The sequence below is a fragment of the Clinocottus analis genome, unplaced genomic scaffold (assembly GCF_023055335.1).
Source record: "Clinocottus analis isolate CAN_PGR_092001 unplaced genomic scaffold, fCliAna1.0.p SCAF_3, whole genome shotgun sequence".
In the NCBI taxonomy this organism is placed as follows: Eukaryota; Metazoa; Chordata; class Actinopteri; order Perciformes; family Cottidae; genus Clinocottus; species Clinocottus analis.
This window is the reverse complement of record NW_027176042.1, coordinates 4,015,232-4,037,905: the sequence shown is the minus strand read 5'-3', so window position 1 is coordinate 4,037,905 and position 22,674 is coordinate 4,015,232. Positions and strand designations below refer to the sequence as shown.

General features: G+C 40.6%; 1 protein-coding gene across 2 annotated transcripts in view; it reads left to right on the top strand.

Annotated features, from left to right (window-relative positions):
• Positions 1–22,674, top strand: part of LOC137796156 (receptor-type tyrosine-protein phosphatase gamma-like) — a 377,436-nt gene that overhangs the window by 226,062 nt on the left and 128,700 nt on the right. For both annotated transcript variants that reach the window (XM_068593883.1, XM_068593882.1), the window contains exons 3-4: positions 6,463–6,645; positions 14,986–15,134. In XM_068593883.1, the coding sequence (XP_068449984.1) occupies positions 6,463–6,645; positions 14,986–15,134 (332 nt within the window). The remainder of the gene's footprint in view (positions 1–6,462; positions 6,646–14,985; positions 15,135–22,674) is intronic.

Here is a 22,674-nt window from a genome sequence, read left to right as displayed (position 1 = left end):
GCCCTTTTGAGAAATTTGATAATTCATGGCCTTGGTAGACTATAATGTGCAAAGCATTGTAGAATCTTTAATGAGCCAAAGATAAACCAGTCCCTTTACACATGCAGTGAGTGCCATTGCATAAGGGTACTTCAAGAGGGAAGTAGTTTTCTAGGTTCAGCGCCTTTTTGTGAGTACACCTATTCAGCACACAGCTTCTTCGCCATTAGCCAGGTGTGTGATTGAGGTAAGCGCTCTAGCAGTCATGCTAGTCTCCTCTTTCCTCTCTTCCTTTACCTTTGCACTCCCCCATACTGCTGCCTTCAGCAGAAATTAGCTGTATTAAGGCAGTGACTAATCACTTCACGTTACCCCTTCCGCTGCATTTGCCAAACAGGCCGTGGCTGTCTGGATCCATAGGTAATGCTAGCCTCATACGAAAGCCAGACCACCTCAATCAATAGCCGCCCCCGGGCAAGGACGGAGATGGAGGAGAGGGGAAAGAGAACAGGATGCAGCCTAATTCAATGAAGTAGACATTACCCGGTGCTCGCAACGCGCCAGGGCATGAGTAATCATAGACAAATTCATTTTAGAGCCTAGGAGCCCAGTATTGCTTTCAATTAAGGGCAAAGTTTAGTGCGAATGGGGTGCATATAGTGGGAGCTGGTGTTAGTGGGCAGGAGGAGGCAGACACAGAGCACGAGAGATTCAGACAGAGCTCGGATCAGTTTCTGTTGACATTGCCAATTTGTAGCCGAGGTCTTCTTCAGGCATTTACGACAGCTGCAGTAGTCGGTGTAATGCTTGACTAACCAGTTCACTATGAAATGCAGACAATGATCCATCCACAAGAGGCTGACTGTTGTTGTTTTGCAACTAATGAAAATAAACACATTATAGGATGCTGCTCAAACAACGCTGAAATAAAATGATACGTGGCTTGACGTTTCGACCGGTTAGTGCTGCTTAAACCTGAGCGAGAAAAGGAAGAAAAAGGAAGAAATTCATAAAACATAAATGTAGTCAAATTAGTGCATTATATTACTTTGATGTCTTTATACAATCTGAGGCTTCATAGTTCACAAAACAACTATCTTGAGAGACAAGTTCTCATAACAAAGTTAATGTCCTGACGGGTTGAGATTGTTGTGAGCTGCAGAGCTGACTGATGTTTGATATCTTAAATGATTGAAAATCACTTTTATTGTATTATCTTTGCTGAAACGTTATAAAAGTTCTTACTATGAGCTGAAGCATGTTTGACTAAAACCTGAAAGGAGTCTGTGCTGCACAGAGTGTTAAAGATGCAACGGCAGTGAAGGATTTTGTTACATGTTCATAAGTCATGCAGTGCTCATCATGTTGAGCTTATTAATGTGTGCGCCTTACTGAGAGATTTGAAACTGATCCACAGTAGAAATCATGAAAGTGTCACTAAAGTACTGAAATTCAAAGTGTGCTTTTTGTCATAATGAGCTTATTTTCAAATTCTAAATACTTTTAACTTCCAAATACAAGCTAGTCTCCAATTTATTGTTTAGTTCAACCTGTATGATCAAATAATGGCAAGTCCTAAATCATAACGGAAAAGAAGGGGAATTGCTTAGTTAATTGTATAGTATTAATATAAACAGTGCTGGAAAGTGAAGAGGTAGATGTTAGAGAGAGTTCATGCATATGAAACCCTTCAATTGATGCAACATGTAAGTCTGCAGACAAACAGTATAATTATGATGTACTTCTCGTTTGAATAAAGGATGCCTTGCAGTTGTCAGGATGATAGTTATGAGGTGTTTTAGGTGCTACAAGGTTAATCAGCTCTGCCAAAGATTTACATTACATGCACCCACATATTCTCATATGCATAAAGAAATGAGTTCTGTCACAGTTTCCATGGCACTGACATCAGCCGCCTTTTTTTCTCCACCTCATAGTATATTTTTCCATCTTTTCTCTAAATGTTCTTCCACTTTCTCATTATCCCATTTCACACCCAAAGATTAAGTGATTTTCCATAGCTGCTTGTTTCAGCGTAATGACATCCTGTACATCCAAAAAAGGTTACCTTTTTTTAAATGAAGTGTGGGCATTTGGCCATTAAGATCCCCGGGCATGCTGCAGCCATCCAGTTGTTGTCAGACATACATATTTATGGATGTACTCTTGGACTGATAGTCATGATATTTCAGGGAGAGAATAAAAGTGAGGGGGACGTAAGAGAGGGCATTCATGCATGCTTTCCTGTAAAAATGTACTATAAACAAGCGCACACTCAGAGAGGCAGACACCTCCACCAACGTGGGACAATTCTCCAGCAGTGCTGTTGTTTATCAGTAAATAAAACAGTTATGGAGGCTGCCTCCTTTTAAGTTGCTTTTGGATTGGATTTCTTGATGAAATGACATTAGACTGTTTTACAAATAGCGTTTGACTGCATTTCTGCTCGCCTGCTGGTGTGGAAGTGTGTAATGCCAGACTCTCCTACTAGCCAGTGTTTAAAAACATTGACATATCAATCACTCATCATTAAACGTCTTCCAACATCATTACTTAGAAAGAATAAGCCTGTACAAGCTAAAGAAATCCCACGTTTGCAATCTTTGTTTTAGCGATTGTTATGCAATGTGTCATTAGGTTGTCAACCTGAATGAATCCCAACCATCGTTGTTTATATTTACAAGGTTACGCGGTTATTTCTTATCATTATTTCGGCATAAGACTCTTCTACATCATTTCCATGTTAGTTGCATGTATTTACACATATAAATTGAAAATACGCTATTTTCAAAGCTCCTGTAATGTGGTTTTAAATCTTTAGGGACATTGAAAGCCTTATAAGCTTTTTATTCCACACATACCTTGAAGTATTGCGTATGTTGCATATTGTGTCTTTGACCTGTAGCACGCAAGCATCCTGATATCACACATGCAGTTTTAAGCACAACTAAAGAGAAATATCGGCCCTTTTTAGATTTAAATAAAAAAAATGTCTTCCATTTGCTGTTTTCATTTGGTGTTTAAACAAGCTCAACACTTCCTCCACTTATTTCATATTAAAATGCTTCCAGCGGTTCAGCGGGCATTATCTTATCAGCAGAATTATTTTTAGTGAGACGGCAACAAGTAGGGATGAGTTTCATGAACAGAGGCTTCACACTGAGGAACAAACAGCGCAAGTCGTGTCTGTCAGAATGAGCTTGAGATGATTTATTGGATATCGTTGCACTGATGACAATACAATATGTATAGGTAATGAGATCCTTCAATAAAGTATTAATATATTTATGCAAAAGTACTCATAATAGTAAACTTGTCAAGCTTTTCATTTTAACCATGGATGAAATTAAATGTGTGCAATGCAAAGATGGTTAAGCTAACATGTAGTTCATGCTCTCAGCTTTGGTGAGTATTTTTGTGTCTTTCATTGTTTCAGTTCATCTGTGCTCACTCTCTCATCCCAGTTTTAAGCAGCAGAAAGAAAAAGGCTAAAATCCCTAAACTTTACCTGTTCAGAACCAAACCAAACAGCAAACAGTTAAAACTAGCTGGGCAGCAAAATGGAGCATTGAGCAGCTAACGAGACAGCTTGTTTTGTGTGGACCAAACCAAAACTAAAAGGATCAGGTGGGCACAACAAAACGCCAGATGTTGCTCTGTGCCTCCTGGATATGTACCGAGGCAACAGGTTGCTGAGACATTGATCACAGCAACACTCAGTAATAATGTGTCAATGTTGTGATTGCTCTTTGTTTTGCTGCTGCCAAGTGGCCATAAAATGTATAGATTATAGAAAATACACTAAATACACTAAAGCTTAAATGGAGTCTGTTTGTGAGAACATTTAGAGGTTGCCTGCTAAGTCATCCCAGCTCCACCCAGCCAACGCTCCATCCTCTTTGCCCAAAAAAGGTTATTTCTGGTCTCTAGACAGCAAATTAAGAACCCAACTACAGGCTTTTAACATCCCTTTAGGAAGAGATGCTATATCTGTGTTCAAGCAAGTACAGAAATATACAGAGAACCCACGACTTTATTTAAACACCATTTATTACTGATGAATTGAGTATAATATACATATAAACATACACATTTTTTGACGGTTTTGTTATGTATGATATATGATTCTCCCGATGAGCTGATGCAGAGCTGTACATATGGATCTCTCCCACCTTCTGCACCACTTTCAGTCAACCTTTCAGATCAGATTGCCCTCATTCACCTCATGTGTTCAGGATGTGATTCACGGTGAAAACTCAAAGGAGCAGAGGAAAGCACTACATCACTGCTCTAAACAGACACCGACACTATTTTCAGCCCAGAAAAAAAAGTGCATCTTGTAGTGCATTGGCTGTTAGGGTTAGTGATTTAGTGTTGCCCTTCCAGTAGGGTCTTAGAAGAGACTGATTTAGAAAAAATAAGACAGCAGCAGAGATGAGATGCTAAGATACCCTGACCAGCTTAAACAAAGTTCCTCTAGAGTGACAGAGAAACATTCTTCATTACCACACTTCATTAGCCAGTGTAATGTTGCAATAGTTATTAACACCAGCATTAAACTGTAGATCCAATACACAGTCCCACAATTTGATTTGCCTTTACACGGTTCAAAATCCACTACAACGGTGTTTTAAAGGAAAGTTGACTGCTGGTTTTGAGAGCTGTATTGACGCATCAACTTTTGCTATTTTTCTACGCATTAAATGCGACAGGTTTTCAGTGACGTCTCAATGAAAACAGCTTTCAACAGCTCGCGTTTCGTCCTCCACATCCCAGAGATCAAGTAGTTTCCACTGTCAGGAGAATTATAGGTCGGTGCTGCTCACAAAGCTGCTTGAATGGTAAATGGTTCTGAAGCAAAGCAGCTCTGCGCACAACACAAAGGAGATTATCTAAACGTAGAGCAATTAATTAGAGCCGTGTGGGCACATTTCTAGGTCCTCCATCTGAGGGTACAAGTCAGAGACAGGTATGAGTCACAGACAGGTATGAGTATGTAGCCACATAACCATATATAGAATAGTCCACCAGTTTGTAAAGCAAAATCATCTTTTTTAACGTTTTATTCTGAAGTCTGAGAAAATACAAAATTCTTTGTATATTTGTTGTTGTCAGGCTGCATGCAGGGAGTTATCAGAATCAGAATCAGTACCATTTTTTGCCATGTATGTTATCACTTACAAGGAACTGTCCTGGCGGGAGGTGCATAACATTTAAGATTTAACAATAAATGTAGCAGTGTGGTTCGTATTGAGTGCACTGTTAAAATAGGATACAAATTGGTCATGGCAACGTTAAAGGATGGAATGTTGTAATGAATATACCAGCAATGACAAATGTTAATATATTAGTAAAAACCTCCAATAAGATTGTAACAGCTGATATGTGTAAACCTCACAACAGCAATGAACATCATCACTTCAGCTTAAAGAGCAGCTGAAAAACAGCGGAGCAACTGAACTCCAGGGTTTGACCACCCTGCCGTGATGTAAAAGTGTACTTCGGAGTGTCAGTACAATGTGACATCACTGTCAGGCGCAACACAACCAGAATAGGTCAGACAATGTTTGCAGCTTGTTAGACCCTTTATAAAAGCTTTTTACAACTTTACACATGCAAAACAACAATTTGTGAATAACTAATGCATTTTGGAGACAATGAAGACAATGTGCAAATGTGTCCCGTTTGTTACATTTATACTTCACACACATTGAGTAACACCACTGACATCTTCAGCTGCTCTACTTTTCCTTCTTAGTAGCTACTTCTTGAGCAGGGCCCTGTGACATTTCAGTCCTGGCCTTCCCTATGACTACCTATAGAAAGTCACTGTAATGCTCCTCTGACCTGGCTAGGATTCCCTGTCAGCTAAGCAGTGTTGGGCAAGCTACTTGGAGCTAAGCTTTCAGTTACTCAACATTAAAGGTAGTTTAAGTACACGCCCCAGAAACATGTAGCAAGCTAAGAAAAAAGCAGCAACAAAAAAAAAATCTTCATTTTAAGTCAATTCCATTATTATAGAAATGTAAAGTATTTTATAGAAATAGAAATTGATATATAAAATGTGCATTATTTACCTGGCTAGGAAGTTAATTTATTGATTTTATCACTGTGTGATGCAGAGATGTTGTCTGAGGCATGGTTGAGAAAACTTAAAGATAGAATGCATTACTGCTAATGTAACAAAAAGCATCATGGTCTCGTGATAATGACATTTTACAATTCTCTATTCACCACATGAATAAAAATGTTGTGCTTTTTCAGCAGCTCCATTCGTTTGAGGCTCATTATGTTTATTCTGCATATTTGTTATTGGAATACAGATGACTTGGCAATGCACACTGTCTCTCGCTGTTTTCAGTGGATATGAGATGGTTCTAAAATGTCATTTTCCTCTGATGTATCCCTCGAAAGCCTACTCAGTTTTACATCAAAGTGTGTCCTAGTGATGAGAGACACTGTTGCATATCTTGTCTCCCTCAGGTATATATGGACCGGATGAAGGTTGGGCATCAGCCTACCCAGAATGCAGAGAAAGAAACCAGTCACCAATCAACATTGTGGACCAGGATACCAAAGTATCCACAGAGTATCAGGAATTGACACTAGAGGGCTTCGATACGGAATCTTCTAATAAGACATCTATGAAGAACACCGGCAAAACAGGTACATTAAAGCCAACACAGGCTCCTGTTGCAGATTGGATTTATTCTGGATTATTATTTCTCAATTTATGTGCGATAAGCGTTTTTCTACACTCATTCTGACCTAAAAGTAGTGAAATGAACGAGTCAGTTACATTTTGAAAACTTAAGAACTAAGCCTATATAATGGGCCATTCAGGGAAGAATGAGAAGCAAATGCGTGCTGGTAACGTTTGTTTAGGAACACGTTTAGGTTCACCCAGTATTTCTTGTCGCCCCACAAGTGCCAGGTCCTGAAGGTTGTGATGATTGACAGCTAATCTATTACTTTCTCCAACACTTTGATCTAGAGAAAAACATCTTGATATCTACTGGTCTTCAAATATTGTAGGAAAGTCATCAGTTTATTAAAAATTGCAACCCAAAAAAATGTCTCCACTGCCACCCTCATCGTCAAGTTTGGACGTAAAATATCAAATTACTAGCATGAATCTAAATAATTTCATAACCCCTGTCCTTTCATTTCAGAACAATGCTCAGTCTAATGTCTCCACAAGTAACACTTTCATGTTGTAGGATCTATTCATAGTTGTTCTGGTACCGATAGCAGTACTGGATCTGATGGAGCCTATAATGCTGGACTGGGTTTGGCAATTACACAAGTTCATGCACCAATCTCATATTATGTCATCATGTGATTCATCAGATAATTTTAGCTCCACAAGAAAAACAACATGTGTTATTCACAATCCGCAGATTTTCAGGCAAACCATAGATATATTTATTTGTTAACTAAGGTGGGTGACTATACACCCCAAGACAACCAGGAATGGTTCCAGCTGATAAGTGGCTGTGGCCTGGCTGGCCACGAACAAATAATGCCCAGCGGCAGAGAGAGATGATTTTTCACTTATCACTGAACATCACATTTACCAAAGCTAAGACACAATATGTAGTCACAAACGCTGTGACAGAACACAGTGCAGAGAGAATGAAAAGCTGAAATATGACACTTCTAATAACCCCAGCTCATATTGGCAGGTGTCTGCACGTCAAAAATCTGTTGCATCACATTCCAGCACATGAATATAAAACCAGACAGGTGCAATACGCAGCAAGTCAGTTATGATGAAGATTACACATCACGTTTTCATTGAGACATGCTGCAGCCATATTAGTACAAGTGCCATGGCAGGTGTCGCCTCTGTAGAGTTCAGCACTGGGACATCTACATTCGGCTCTTTTGGCATCTCAAGGACCCTCCCTGTCAGCCACAGGTATTTTTCACAATTCCAGGGTGTCAGTAAGATGGATGATCCTTCACCCACAGTGAAGAAATGGAGTTTAAAGGCTTCTGAGAGGCAGAGGCCACAGATGCTTGGCATCACTGTTGACAGCACACTGAGTGCTGCCCAGAGCACAGCTGTGTATTTAGCACAATACTGTTTTACATCCCAACATTTGGTAGATTTAGGATGTGAGAATGGTCTGTGAAGACACATTTGAATAAATTGCCAAATTGTCTGTAGGTTAACTGTAGCTTCACTCAGCACATTTCTTCGTCTAAAATCATATTTGCCTTGATGACGAAGGGAGACGGCAACTAATATAATTCCCTAGTGTCTCATTTATAAAATGGTGCGTAGGATCGGCACTAAATAATTGCATTCACTCAAAGGAGGAAATTCACATACAGCAGACAATATTTATATTTACAAAAAAGTGCAGATACCTGCCAGTAAACCATTTCATTTAATAAATCTAACATCAACCTGTAAGTGTGAGCAGCTGGTTCAGCCTCACATCCCTCTACATGCCCACATTCAAACGATCAATGTTCATGCATAGAAATGAGCTGCTGAGTGGATCTTTATGATGAATCACAGAAACTACAAAGAGGAAGAGCACATGTTCTTATATAATTATTTTATTTACTCACTCCTAATAGTCCTAACAGTTCCAGAGTACCTATCGTACAACATAACACATCACAAGCCTCACCGTAGTATTTATATGTTCACAGAAATCAGGCTGATTGCTTCCAAAATGATTGTGATGATCAGTGACCACCCTGGACATCATTTAGAACAATATGTGTTATCTGTGAACACGATTTATTCATTTACTTGTGTTTTTTTTTCATGGCAATATGATTAGTGTAGTATTTACATGTGTGCACTGACATTTAATTGTCTAAGTAAAAAAACACTCGGTACTCATTTGAGCATATAAGTGCATCCATCTTTATTATTCCATTCTAACTGTGTTACTTGATGACATCATCAAAAAGCGACACTTCCTTGAACATGAAGTCAAGATAATACAATTAGGACTGACAATAAGGATATGGCGCTATTGCGAGCTGTCACTGGATGTATTTCAGCAATCGTTTGGTAAAGGTGATGAAGATGAAGGGGTGGTGACTGGAGAATGCTGTCACCATGGTGGCTCACTAATACAAGCACACATAACACTGCTGGTTTGACTGTTTCTGATTAAAAAATCTATAAGTGCAAATAATGTGTGATATGAAGTGAAATGTAGTGTTTGGGAGCCATCATGATACTTGTAAAGACGCCTGTAACGTTTCCTTTCTACAGTCTAACTTTAATTCACCACCTCTCCATCTGTGTTTCCAAAATGTTTGTTTCAATAGTCCACAACGATTGCGTGTGAAGTGGCGTACGCCTCTTTCCGGCCTTTTTGTCCATATTCAACAATTATAAATGAGGCCCCTGATCCTTTTTAACACACAATATCTCAACAGATGATATTTGCTATATTAAAAAAGTATGTGGACATGGATAAGTTAGGACACATTAGACAACAAAAAGTGATGAAAAGTGTAATATTGTAGATCTTCTACAGACACCGTGAACATGTAGACCCAATGTTTGCCCTACTAGAGGAACAGCAGGGCACCGCCAAAGTCAGTCATCCAATAAATGGGACCAAGAATGTCGACCTAAATTGTAAAATCATCCCATCGGATCAGGAAAAGCTCCCCCAAATAAAGATAGTAAAAACCCTTTCACAGGGAAAAAAGCGAAAAAACCGGATGCAGAGCAACAGAGGAGGATCCCTCTCTCTGGACCGGAGCAACAAATGTCATGTGACCAAAATGAATAACGTAACAGAGTTACAGCACGATGAGTGAATTCAATGAATATGACAGAAATCATTCATATAATGAGTAGTAGGCATGGACCACGATCCAAATAACCACAATCCACATCAGCAGAAGGAAATAAAGAGTGGGGGCACTATAAATTGACCATGCCTATGTAATTCTGATTAAGACTTGTGCCTGTTTGAAGTGTTGTGATTGCTTGGCCCCTGCAAGTGCTGCTTAAGAGATTCAAATATATAATAATTAAACTATGATGAAATATCTTTCATTAAACTATCCGTCATTATATTAGAATTTAAAGTTCCACTGGCATCATAGGTCGGGGGGCATCGTTTTTGGACGTAATCGAGGTGTCAGCTCGCCAGGATACGTTATGGGTATCAAATGAAGTACTCCCATTGGTATTGGTATCACTTCAAAGGTCAATCATCTGTCTATTGGTAACAGCATTGTAAGTTGTCACTAAAGGCTGGGATTCATATACCAACTTTAGTTCCTGCTCTTAGAGTGCGAGAGATTCATATTTTGCTTAAAAATCATACAATGAGTTTATGAATTGTGATTCATTATTATAGATATTTGAGAAGTTAAAATTAGCCGTCAAACTACACATGAAGTATCAACATAAATAATAAGTAGTTTCACTATAGATATTTAAAATACATGTTGTTTCTGTATTTCAAGTCAAAATTTGAATTCAGAATTTATTTTAATTTGTAAAGGAGTGTGTGTTATTGTACATTATTATTTTAATTGTATTAAGTTTCACCTCTTGATATAGCACATTGTGCTACACAAAACACTGTGATTTGAAAGCCAGAGAGATGATGCAAAAACACTATTCCATCACTGAGGAAAGGGCTGTTTGGGACAGGTGGTTTCAAGCCTGCGCTGTCCTCTCCTTCACCCTATTGTTGTGATGTGTCTTCACTGGAAGTCAGCTGACAGCAGAAATCTGCTCAGCACAGTGGACAGCATGCTGGAGCCCATCCTTGGAGGAGTATGAATCCAAAGAAAGACAGTGCACGATGGTACACATTAAAGAAACAGAGCAACACTTTGGAACATGCATCTGATGGGTGTCTAATACCAATATCAATGTAATAGGTTTGTGTGAAAGGTACACACCATAACACGCTGTGACTATTCAAAGAACAAGGTCTCCTTCCATGCTTGCAAATTCCCTCAGCATCTTTGTTGCTGTGCGTTTTTTCCCCTCCCAATTTCCAGTGACTGATTAAGGTCACAGAGAGCGAGTAAAGGCCCTGTCCACCTCCCAGTCACTGCATCGTGAGCGTGTGGCGGTACACCGCTGGGATGTGAGACATCCGTTTGTCTGAGTGCAGGTAGCTCAATCAGCCGAGGCGGACACAATGTGTGCTGTCATGCCCGGTGGGAGTGGACCGACGAGCTGACCTTCAGGGAGAGGATCACCAACGCTGACACCCGCCAGCACAGACTGGTAAGATGAGCGTGAGGGACACAGGCAGAGAAAGAGAGGACCCTATCATCGCAGTCAGGGTGAAGAATTGCCTGACACTCTTGATGCAGAGTGTCCCCAGGCCTTCAGCAACTCAAACTACCTCCCGAAGGCCACCCAGCCTGCACACAGAGAAAAAAATAAAAAGAGAAGAATATGATGGGGATGGCCACCTGCAAAGTAAGAAACACAGCAGAGCATCATTTAAATGGATTTGGGGTGCCACAGTGTGTAGAAAGCCATGTGACAACGCTAACACAAACAGCAGCTGTGAAACAAAATGGCGCGCAGCTTCATGCTCTCCCCCTACTACATAATGCATAATTTACAAGACAAATGTCCTTGTATTTTTTCCACACATTATGCATGATTCTGCGCGGTTTCTCATTGACAGATGAGAGTTTCAGCTGCGCAGGGATCACCATGGTGAAGATGCTGCTGAATGCTGTGATGGAGGGAGGATGACACCGTTGTCACAGTAGTTTTCTTCGCAGATCATTTATTCTAAATAGTTCCTAATTAAATAGGAAAAACACCTAAATGAAGAATTCAGAAACTCGGAAAGTTTCCACCTCAACTGACTCCTTTATGCGTGAAGAATGGAGGATTACTGGCTCAACGCCAAGTTCTGATGGTCAAACTCCTTACCCTATCTCGAAGGCCAAGCACGACCACCGAAGAAGGAAACTCATTTCAGTCGCTTGTTGTCGCAAACTCGTTCTTTTGGTCGCATCCCAGAGTTTGTGACCATAGGTGAGGGTCCGAACTTAGACCGACCAGGAAATTGAGACCACTGAGCTCCCTCTTCACCAAGACGGTCCACTGCAGCCGCACCGATCCGCCTGTCGTCCTCCCGCCTCATCTTACCCTTACTCGTGAACAAGACCCCAACAGAACACCATGGCCCCAGATTTGGAGGTGCTAATTCTCATTCCCACCCCTTCACACTCGGCTGCAAAACGCAAAACGCGCACAAAACGCGCCAGTGAATGCTGGAGGTCTCTGTCTGAGGAGACCAACAGGACTGCGCCTAGATATCCTGTCCGTGAAAATTCCGAATAGGACCGGTGATAAATGCCAGCCCCACCGGGAACGTGTCTGACTTATTGCTGAGAATATGCAGCACGTACTGGATAGCACCCCCCACAAACACTCCCGAGGGGCCGGGTCGAAAGCCTTCTCAAGTCTGTGCGGACCGGCCATATGGGATACCGGGGAGATCCCCGGTGGGCCGACGGGGTTGGGGCCGGCCCACCTCCATCGCCAGCCCGACTACATTCCGTGCTTTACAGAATTTTAAATTTATTTTAAAACCTGAAGTCAAGAAATCCCTGACTGACTTTTATATTGCTCCTCACAATCTGTATTCACAGTCATAGTTTCCACACCCAGCATGCAACACTACTGATCACAATTCACACTTGGATGTTGCTTGCAGGTTTTCAGAACTTTTTTGTCATTTTACAACTTTGTGCCTTGATTTTAATCCAGAACACCGGCACTCCGACAGACTTAAAACATACATTTAAGTTTAATTTTTTAAGCAACGTTATCGCGTAGCCTCTTCACATGTGTCAAGACTAAGAGGCTCAGATGCGCAGATGGATGTATCCAGTCATTTTTCAAAATAAGACCGGCCTTAATTTAAAAAAAAAAAAGAAAACGTTTTTTCATTCTTTCTGTGCGGTACCAAGAGGACATTGCGTCACTCGCTCACAGACGAAGCCATTTTTGAGCGTAATTTAACAGCATGGCACCACACAAATTCTTTGAAAGAGTACACTCATTTCATTCCCATGTCACTATTATGCACCTGGGCCGGCAAAGTTAGTTTGGGTTCTGTTACTTATCTTATTGTTTTGTTATGCACCTTCAACATCACTACAAACACACACACACACACACACACACACACACACACACACACACACACACACACACACACACACACACACACACACACACACACTGCATTGAGTGCATGTCGTGTATTGAGTAGGCCGGTCTGACAGTAACTCCCGGGCCACTTTTTTCCCCCAGTCCATCCCTGGGCCAAGTCCATTTTTTGGGCAAAATCCCAGGACCCCTCCAGTTATCTTGTGAGGGTAAAGAGCTGGTTCACTGTTCCATAACCCGGACAGAATCTACGTTTTTCTTGTTGAATCTGAGGTTCAACATACAGTTGTTGCCTTCTTTCCAGCACCCTAGCATAAACTTTCCCCCGGAGGCTGAGTAGTGTGAAACTCTAATAGTTCGAGCAAAGTCCCTCTTTTTGAAAATGGGAACCTCCACCCCTGTCTGCCAGTCCATTGGCACTGTTGGCACTGTTAAGTCAATGCTTAACCAATACCTTACACAATACATACAATACAGGGAGAATAATACAAAATAAAAGGCATACATTGTAGTCCACCAGCTATAACAGAGTATATTAATAATTTTGTTATATTAAGTCATAATATAATAGGTTGCTTCGAGTTATATGTGGATGTTTTAATACTTCCTGACTACTGTAATTCAATTTAATGTTTTCTCAATTTAATTTTATTCCTATAGCCAAATATTATCACACAATCTGCCTCAGAGAGCTTTATAATCTGTGCAACATACGACATCCTCTGTCCTTGGACCTGAACTTGGACAAAACTCCAAAACAGAAGTGCAGTGGATGTTATGTATACAGAATCAACAACATAATACAATTATATTATTGTCAATACACAGAGATGAGACATATGAGAGTAGTAGTAGCACTAATACAACATATTATAATAGAACAATGATTAATCCTTTTTCTAGGAGAAGGATTCCTCCTCAATTACTCTCCTCAAGGTTTCTTCCTTTTTTTCCTGTTGAACCTTTTTTGGGGGCAAGGAGTGGTCCGTAAACATTATTTTGGCCATGATAGTGCAGCACTATCTACCAGACTATCAGCAGAGCGATAACATCATGCCGAGCAGACCATAAATGGCAGGAAGATAATACTCCTAAAATGATTCTAATATTTTCAAATCTTTAATCTCAAAATGCTGCAAAAGTCTTCATTTGCGTATTATTATAATCACAAACTGAAATTGTAGTATACTGTACTATTAAGAGTTTCAATTGAGGTCACTAGTACTGTTTTAACTGTGCATTTTAATATTATATTTCCTGCTCACGTATTATGTAAAGTTAACGTCTTGTATGTGATCCTTGATGACTCAGAGTCACGGCCAATGCGTTGATGAAATGATGAACCGTCACTCTCTTCACTTGAGTGCTTCTTCTATAAATGGCACGGATGAAGTACGGTTGCACTGGTTAATGGAACACGTGATTCCTTTCAGAGCCATTTATGAAGGGACAAGTAAGGGGCCTCTTAATTCTCTCTACATTTCAGAGAGATGTGACGGAATAACAAAGGATCCTGCAAGGGCAGTTTGCACTGTCTGAAGAGAACAATTTGCTCGGAAAATTAGCCCCTCATTTGACTTCCTCAGAGCAAATGGAAAAGATAAATACATATCTACCTGTGGCATGTCCTCTGAATAAACAATTTTGTTTATCTATATTTCTATAAAACCTTAAATGAATGTGTTCTCACACATGTTCAATGACTTCATGATCGATTTTTGACATTTGCCTTCACATCAACAACAGACGCCAATTTTCTGTCGTCTTTTTCTTTGAGCGACATGATTTAATATGCATGTACTTTGAAAAAGATGTTGAATGTTGTATTACTCTCTGTCCTCCTGTTTTTCTTCCAGTGGCCATCATGTTGAAGGATGATTACTTTGTACGGGGAGCAGGTCTACCAGGGAGGTTTAAGGCAGAAAAAGTGGAGTTTCATTGGGGTCCAAACAACGGATCTGAAGGCTCTGAGCACAGCATTAACGGCCGCCGTTACCCCGTGGAGGTAAGTGCAATCTACCACAAGCTGATATAATCAAGGGACATGTAACAAAGAATATGTGAGCGACAGAATGATTACATTTCTTACACACACACATATATATATATATATATATATATATATATATATATATATATATATATATATATATATATATATATATATATATATATATGACTGGATGTATCAGTCATATATGCAGCACGTACTGGATACGTGCTGCATATATATATATATATATATATATATATATATATATATATATATATATATATATATATATATATATATATATATATATATATATATATATGTGTGTGTGTGTGAGACCTCTTTGAAAAGCCCTTGGCAGTTACTGAAGTCTGGGTAGAGAGCAGCAATAGGATGGAAGTCCATAGTTGGTGTGAAAACTGTCATAATTAATCACATAGAAAATAACATGATAACAGCTGTTTTTCTACTCTGCAAAATTCCCTGATATTTTCAGAGGATTGTCATTTCATATGTAAGAGCAGTGTGAGAAATACCCCCAAAAACACCCCAAAAACTGCTCGGCCTTTATAAGCTTCTAAGAGACAATTTAGTGACAATTGAAAGTGACACATAAATTGCCTTGTGGTTTTAGAGGCCATTGCGGCTTTCATGAGGTCTGAAGGGTCAATCAACCCTGCCCAATGTGCAAGAGACATGAATAATACAACACAGGCAATGTAAGTTCTAAACAAAGTGCTTCTTGAACAGGAACTGTATGGGCCAAAACTGCAAATTCTATGAAGGTATCGATGTTTATTCATGCACAGTAGCTTCTAAACACATGACAGCCAACCAGTGGCTATTGACAAAATAAATACACAAATATGTGGCTTGCTTTTTTGATCTCTAACTGTGTAGGGAGAAATTACTTTAGGTTAGGCTTATTTGCTACCAAGAGACCACTTCTTGGTCCAGCGATCAGCTGGACTAGATCCTGCATTGGAGGCAAGAGGGTTTGTGATGAGGTGAGCTGTTATGCTCCGTGAGCAGAGCTGGGGGAGTCTACTTTTGCTATGTAGCCTGCAGATAGGGTGCACCTCAAACACCTGGCTTGCTTTGACAATGCTCCTCATGTTGGTTGTGTCAATGCAAGCTCTTGAAAAGATGTAAGTAAGGCTCTGTTTCTCCATGTTTACACAGAGTCACTAATGACCATCAATTTAACTCTAAAATGAGTTTGCCCTCTGAGCTCTGTCTCTCATGTTTATGTAAAACTTTTTCCTTTATTAGCATTTTTTTATTCAGCAACAGCACTGAGTGCCAATCCAATTACCAAATGCACTTTAATAACAGGACCACATTACATACACTGTGCAAATGAAGATGGAACATAAAAAGGTGCCGGTGAAAAAGGTAGTTAATGTCTGACAGAATCTTTGAAGGCATTGCAGCTCAGTATGGTGAGATTCATCTAAATTGGTATCCAGTGTAGATGTGGAGGTCAAGGTGTGAAAGGGTTTGTCTTTCGAAGCCTGTCTCATGCTAGCAATCAGTGCAACTATTATTATTATTTAACCCTGACCACCACTTTTCTTTGACCTTAACCATGTGGGTTTCCATGCCTGCTTTTACCTATACTCACACCATACTACTCTGAGGGATTCTGTAAAATGCTTTAGATCCAATTAGAGTTTGTTTCCAGAACTGAAATCAGTTGTTCTTTTATTCCATAATCCGAATGTTCCATATTTTGTCAGTTTGCTAGCGTTCCCATGTCTTTTTAATTGGCGGCTCTCTGTTATGTGGTAGAACCGCGTCACATGGTAGCACATGATAGCACATGGTAGCGCATGGTAGCGCATGGTTGGATGACTTTATATGATATTTTTTACATCCTTATTGATTCATGTTACAAAGGAAATCTTCATGAAAAAACTTTGCACAGGTGGCATTACCCAAAAGTAAGTGAATGGTCTTGTCTGTAAAGACCACACCTCACCTCTCAAACTTGATTGTTGGCATTAAGAGATACTCTTTTCATCCAGCTTCAACAGCCCATTGCATGTGTGTGAATGTGTGTGTTTCTGAGCGGTTCTGAGCGTGTGTGTATTGCATGTTGTTTACGTGCAGCTGTCAGTCTCTTGAACGCTGAAATGTCAGCCAGCTCTGTTTGGACTTCTCCTGGAGCTCTGCCTCTGTACTGTGGCTGGCCAAACAGATGAATATGTATAGTTTGACATTTGGTAGATCAGCACACTGACAGGTCAGCTTGATATTGTGATCTTCTCCTTCCGCTCCAAACCCTTTTTTTTTTTCTTTTCAAACCTTTCCAGAACGTTGCATAAAGGTGCCTTTGTGTCATTGGTTGATACAGCCCTGTATGGAGAATATGCATTTGTCCTCACTCCTCAGTTTAGAAATATTGCTTACCTGTCTGCCAGAGAATAAGTCAAAGATTATGCTGAAAGCACAAAACCTCCTATATGAATGCATGAAGCTCCGTAGGACTGCTGTTTTTAAATTGCTAGATTTATAATATGCCGTCACCATTGATTTAGCAGTGAGACATCAGCGAGGAAAAGTTCCCATGTAGCACTTTTACAAAGTTCCAGTGAAAATCAAGCCTGTTTTCTCATATTGACTGAGCCTCTCAGTCAACTACAGTATTTCCCCAGAGACACACACACACACCTCTGCCTTGTGCCAGATTCAATATTGGCAGTATGGCTCAGCTGATCTGTCCGTTAAGGCCACTACTGATACTGATATTTCTGCAGAGAAGCTGCAGAGAGACAAGATTTTGTGCATAATTTGATAGTTTCATATCCAAATAACAAACATGACTATGATACAAAGTCTGGGTTGTGTATCCTGAATAATTGATAATTTAGGCCTAATAATAAAAAATAATGCATCAATTATAAGCCTGTATGTGAATTATTTTTCAATATACAGACATCCTTTTACACATTAGTTCTTAGTGATGCAACTTACTGTAAATTCATCTATAATTCAAAAGCACAGAGCAGATACAGTGCATCAGCAATGCCCGACACTGAGTGACTGGCCTATCAGACTGCAAAGCCCTCTCAGCATGGCCTCTGATGCTGGATCATACAACCAAAGCATCAGCAGTGAAATAGGAGCATGGTTTGATTGCTGCCTCGCCTCCCTGGGTTAACTTCATTGCCTGCCTGCTACATTGAACAATTTGATCTCAGCAGGGAGAGAATGGAAAACTAATATATGGACACACAGTAGGCACAGTTAGTTCATAGTAGACAAAGGACCTCCATTGTGTTGGAGCTGAACCCTCAACAGCACATATTCAAAATAATCTGCAAATAAAACCAGCCATCTGCATGGTGGGATGCCACCAGAGGAAGGTGGAATATTATTCTCAAAGCGTTTTTGTATGCGTTCCAACATGGTCAATAGGAACTATGTTTAGGGAGCTCACGCAGAACAACACACATGCACGGGCCAAAAAAATAAATTAAGTCACAATGATAAATAATAAAAACAAGCATTCCAACAGCGATCAAGTTATACTGTAAACTAATGCAAGCAGTGTTTTACAGATGGGAATAATAACAGGACTAGGGATTTAGGCCTCTGTGTAATGCTGTGTTCACACCGAACGCAACAACATTTTTCACGTCGCGTCTACCGCGTCAGTTGTGTCGCGCGACAAAAAAAGGGTGTTCACACCAAACGAAACATGACTAATCGACCCGCCAGGAAGGGGGCGTGGCTTATCTCTGTAACCTTTCTCCGGGAAAATAACGGATCTTTTACGCTACAAACTATGGAAGAAATAAGCACTAGTTCTGCTTTATACTTGTTGTGGAAGTCACAAAAACGTGGGAATATCAATCAATCATAAATACCATCTGTAGCCGCACACAGCTTGGTGAATTTCACCGACTCCAGGAACTGCCTCTAGCTTACGACAACGATAACCAGCAATCATCCATGATGGAAATAACCACTAGTTCTGCTTTATACTTGTTGTGTAAATTCCACATACGCCAGAACATCAAACTCCATCGTGTCTGGGTTCATAATATCATCCGCAGGCCCACAACAGCTTCTGAATGACGGCCGCTATCATCGCTAGAAGTTTGATTCAACAACAGGACGGCGGTGATGAGCGGAACATCTCAACACTGATCGGCTGACCAACTATGACTCACGCTTTTTTGTCGCCGGAGTTGGGAAATTTCAACTCGTGCGACAAGCTGTCGCGCCCAACGCTTTGTTCGCCCTGTGGCGAACAAACTTGCTGTTCGTGTCGCCTCAAATGCGTCTGTCGCTTGGCTCGCCAGAAGAGTCACGTCTACACAGCTCCTACGCAGTTGTGCATTGACTTTGCATGTAATCTGGTCGCGCGACCAAATTTTATCGGGTTCGGTGTGAACACAGTATAAGTGCTGCTGCAGAGTGAGAAAAGTCATAAATGGCTTCGTGTCCCTTCTTTTGAAGTTTAATGGTGCAGATGTCAGCGAAGGACAGTTGCTCCTGACCCATGATGTTAAGGGTTCAAGGGCAACACTGGACAAGTGACTGCATTTTTTTAAATTATTTTGCATTGGGAGGCTTTACGTTACACGGCATTGATGTTGCGCATTGGCGGCGCATATGAGCCTCCAGACGCTCCATCGTAACGGAGGAAACAAGTTGTATGACTACATAAGTGACTGTTCACTCACTGAGACTACTGGACATCGCTGTAACACAGTTATCTCAGAGTTATAGTGTACCTCTCCGACAGATCTACGGTCTTTAAAGACTTTAAAGCCTACACGTCACACTATGCTTTTTCCGTTTCTATGTCGTTTCTCGACTTCAAAATAAAAGCACCTTATCTCAAAACATGAAACCAGATACATTTTGCTTAAGGCAGACAAAAGGCGACCTCCGTCTTACCGGCAGGGTTTCACTGTTTTTCAACCCTCTGGCCGTATTGTGGAAGTGAAGAGCCTGTGGAATAACAAAGATTTATCGGTCACCTCAGTTTGTCATCTCTTGTGGCAGTCAAAATTAGCTCTTTTCGTAAATTGTAAGTTGCTTCATTAAGTTTACATGGTTAAAATCCCCCAGCAACAAAGTCTGGGTTTAAGTCGATTGTGTCCAGCTGTGGCATCAGCCTGAGGAGGAACATAAACAGTGATCAAGATAAAAGATGCAAATTCCCTGAAAAACAAAATGGTTGTTATCTAATAGTCAATGTCTCTAATTCTGCAGTGAGTATTAGTAAACCACCTTTGATTAACACGGATGCAGACAATACCATCCCGTTATTTCAGCAACTTTCAGAGCGCTCATCTGCTGCAGCTCAGTGTCAGGTGCACTGGAGTTAGGCTAAGTGTATGTGAAGCACACAACTGAACAGTCAGAGCGGTCCTTCCTTCGATCAGATTGAGATGGTGCCCTCGTTCATTTTGTCAGCTAAAAATTTCACATTTGAGTGTCATGATCAGTAATGGAATGCTGTGCCTGCCCTTTCCGTGCAGCATAAGAAAGGCATCCCTTTTACCGCCTTCACTGGGTTCATACATGTGGAAGGTGGATCGTCTCAGGGAGTGGAGAGGTCTGGTTTGGAATGCTTTCTTAGAGGATGGATATATGCAACGTCTCAACAAAACACATTAAAAAGTCAGACACACAAAGCTTGACATAGTTCACCCATTAGATTTGATGCCTGATTGTGGCATAATGATGTCACTGACTACAATAGGATTCCTCCTCAGGGTAGCACATTTTGTAAAAACACATGACCTTTGAACCATTTTTTTTTCTATCTTTGTTCTGTCTTTCCATGCCCTCTTCTCCATTACTTGTGCCTTTATTTTTCATCTCCAGTACCGGTTCAAAACATACGGGCTGATTGCTTGGCCTCCTGTATTGCTGCTCGCAGCTTTCTTGAGAACCGCTCATCAAAACAACTTCATATTCGACTCAGCACCTTACCAGGACCTCAGCAATATACCTGCCAAGTGTGAAATCGATCGGGTGAACGGTTGTCGGGAAGTAGATATGTCCCGTAGATCTCTTCTGTTTTAAAATGTACCATATCCAGCGACCGAGCGCAAGCTGTACCCAGCATGCCGTCAGGTAGAGTAATAGTTAATAGCTGCCTCCTCTCAATACACTACACAGCTTACATATTTACATATGTCCCGTAGATCTCAAGAGCTAAGACTCCACACTGCACTTTCTTAGGACATACGTACAGTATCTACAGACCGAGACTCCTTCCATTGTGGTTGGAGTTTCTTCTTTTAATTCCGTTTTTTTTCTGACTCCTTCCATTTCCGTTTCGCTCCGCCCTTTACCTCTCTTACCGTGTTACAGTGGGCGGTGGATTAGAGGAGTGTTCTTGTGCTTTCTGTGAGCGCTCCACATGAATGATGTATGATTTACAAGCCTTGCCATTTAGTAATTGTGGCCTAATAGGGCCCTTGAATAGCATGATGAAGTAGGGACCTGCTGCTCCCTACCTGCTGTTTTAAACAGTAATGCTCTGGTTGATATGCCAGGCACAGCACTGCCAGGCAGCACTGCACACGTCTCTAGTTGGAGTGTGTCACTCATCCTGTGTGTGTATGCACACCCCTGTGTCCCGTGCATTCATTCCATGGTTGTGTGCCCTGCATCGAAGGGCAAACGTGTATGACTTTCCCCTCAGGTATTCTCAAGCAAGAGGTTGTGTGTTCAATTCTGAATTGCCCAACCAAGACCTTGAGATTGCTCACTTCCAAAAAATAAAGCCTTCCTTTGTTTAGAGGATAGTGCAAAATATGTTTAAGAGTAGATACTCTAAATACAATATATACTGTTTCCACTCACTAGTATATTATAGTAAGTGTAGCTAAGTATGTTGCATTAAAAAAAAAGATTACACAGTGAGGGACACTTGAGGTGAGGTTTTCCCACAACAGAAATTGAGGATATATAATAGAGTTTTGGGACAGTTTCTGCTAACAGGCTTATTGTAAATCAACTTTTTATTATTGAAAATAAAAAAAATATATTTGCCAGATAATCACACTGACCACATTTCATCAAGTTCATGTTCCGAGGAGGTGTATTTCATACCTTCAAACACGGCTACGCTAGCTGTTTTCAGTGTCTGTGCTGAGCTCAGTCTACAGCAGGACTGGGCAATTATTTTTCTCAGGGGGCCACATGGGAAACAGAAAATATTGTGGAGGGCCAGGACAAAAGCCTGAACTCATTTATGTATAATTATATTAATAATTGTATTTCATTGTAAAAAGCAGTAAATTGGATTGTTTTGACAAGCTGTGACTGGTAAGAGTAAATGTTATGATTATTAAGCAATGTGAAAGTGAGATTGCCTTACAAGAAATGTCATTTATTCAATCACAAAAAACAATGGTAATTGAACAGAGTAAAAGATCACGACACAACAGTTTGGTGACGGAAAAATACAAGTAACTGGGCTGTGTCACATACATCACAGCTCTCATCCAAAGCTAAGGAGAAAAAGTCCAAATTTGCCACCTCACGTTGCAGCTGAAGCTCCAGATTCCCTGCGATGTCC